The following is a 1,716-nucleotide window of genomic DNA, read 5'->3' on the forward strand; positions in this document are numbered from 1 at the left end:
ACACGACGTTCGATGACATCATCGACAACCATGACGTCTACAAGGTGGAGACGATCGGAGATGCCTGTGAGTGACACACATGCACGTTTGTACTTGTATGTCTGTCTCTGAAGGACCGGCTGCTCGGCCCCAGGCTCAGGGGGCCTCACAGAGATAAATGTACACTACGACTGTCTCACTGGTTTAAGGCCGCCGGGTCCACACAGCAAACAGGGTAGACACCACTAGGTACAACAGTTAAACAGCAGCACTAACTAAAACCTCCCAGAGACGCCGATCTAAAGGCGTTTCAACACAAACTAAAGGTGCCAAGCTTCACACAAGGACTGTCTGTTGTCTGCAGACATGGTGGTGTCTGGCGTGCCCCGGGAGAACGGGATCCTCCACGCCTCCGAGATCGCCAGCATGGCTCTGGACCTGGTGGGCGTCTGTCGCACCTTCAGGATCCCGCACAAACCCAGCACACAGCTGCAGATACGAGCCGGGATACACTCCGGTATTTACACGCTCACACACAAACACAGCAGGTGCTGAAGGCCTTTTAGACAAAGCTGTCACTAAACCTGCTTTGGCCCCACTTCTGTCCGTGTAGGTCCGGTGGTAGCGGGGGTTGTGGGGACGAAGATGCCTCGTTACTGTCTGTTTGGAGACACGGTCAACACGGCGTCCAGGATGGAGTCCAACAGCCTTGGTAACACACTGCTAGCACAGAAACACCTGCACCTTTGTTTGCACTGCTGAGGGATAATGTCTATTATCTTTATAATTATCTTTATTATGATCCTCTAATACGGCACCACCGAAAAACTACGTTTCATTAACACTACACTGGAATATAAACAGTAGGCAAGAGCACAAAGTCGGTGCTGCCGAAGCAAAGAGCGACACCACAGAATTTAACCTGCATTTTATAAAGCTTGCGGATGAAAAGGAAGAAGCAGAAGGGAAGTGGCGCACAACGCTGAAACGGCCAGAGGCCTGAACTGGAGGAACGGGTCCACAAACAGCGACCGACAGCACAGTTATGTATCCGAGCCCAGGGATTACATACGTCCTTCTACTCTCAGTAAAAGCTGCGACTATGACACGACTAATAACCCAGAAAGTCTTTTAGTGTTTTCCTAGACCTGAACAGAAACCAGAGGAAGTTGTAAAACGATCACAAAGTGGTGGACTGTTCCTTTATAAACCTGCCTTGTTCACACCAAGTCGGTGTCTTTGCAGCCCTGAAGATCCAGTGCAGCTCCAGCACCTTCTACCTGCTGGAGGAGGTCGGTGGCTACACGCTGGACTGCAGAGGGACGCTGCAGGTCAAGGTGAGCCGCTCACTGCCGCCACAGCTCAGCTCTGTTGGACACTGGGAGCTGTCCAGTAACACCCTGGCTCTGTCCCATCTCTGACAGGGGAAGGGTGACATGGTGACTTACTGGCTGGAAGGGAAGAAGACGTCTAAGGCGTCCAAGGACGTTGGGCCCGATGCCACGACGACCAAACGAGTCACCATGGAAACAGAGGAGGAGCAAGAGCTGTACTCGTCCATGCCGGGGTTTCTGAACAGCGACCTGCTCCTGAACCCGGCCTGACCCCCAGACCTTGAGTCAGACCTGCTCCTGAACCAGGCCTGACCCCCAGACTCTGAGAGTCAGACCTGCTCCTGAACCCGGCCTGACCCCCAGACTCTGAGTCAGACCTGGTCCTGGACCCGGCCTGGCACAC

At 53.5% G+C, this 1,716-nt stretch overlaps 1 protein-coding gene across 1 annotated transcript in view; it reads left to right on the plus strand.

Annotated features, from left to right (window-relative positions):
- LOC109972946 (atrial natriuretic peptide receptor 1-like) overlaps nt 1-1,704 on the plus strand; it is a 15,304-nt gene extending 13,600 nt beyond the window's left edge. The window contains 5 exon segments of the mRNA XM_020622213.1: nt 1-66; nt 344-496; nt 593-691; nt 1,225-1,316; nt 1,404-1,704. The exon segment at nt 1-66 is cut by the window's left edge and continues 12 nt beyond it. Coding sequence (XP_020477869.1) covers nt 1-66; nt 344-496; nt 593-691; nt 1,225-1,316; nt 1,404-1,583 — 590 coding nt within the window. The 3' untranslated portion in view covers nt 1,584-1,704.
- Nucleotides 1,705-1,716: the final 12 nt, after the last annotated feature.

The sequence above is a fragment of the Monopterus albus genome, unplaced genomic scaffold, assembly GCF_001952655.1.
Source record: "Monopterus albus unplaced genomic scaffold, M_albus_1.0 scaffold274.1, whole genome shotgun sequence".
Lineage (NCBI taxonomy): Eukaryota > Metazoa > Chordata > Actinopteri > Synbranchiformes > Synbranchidae > Monopterus > Monopterus albus.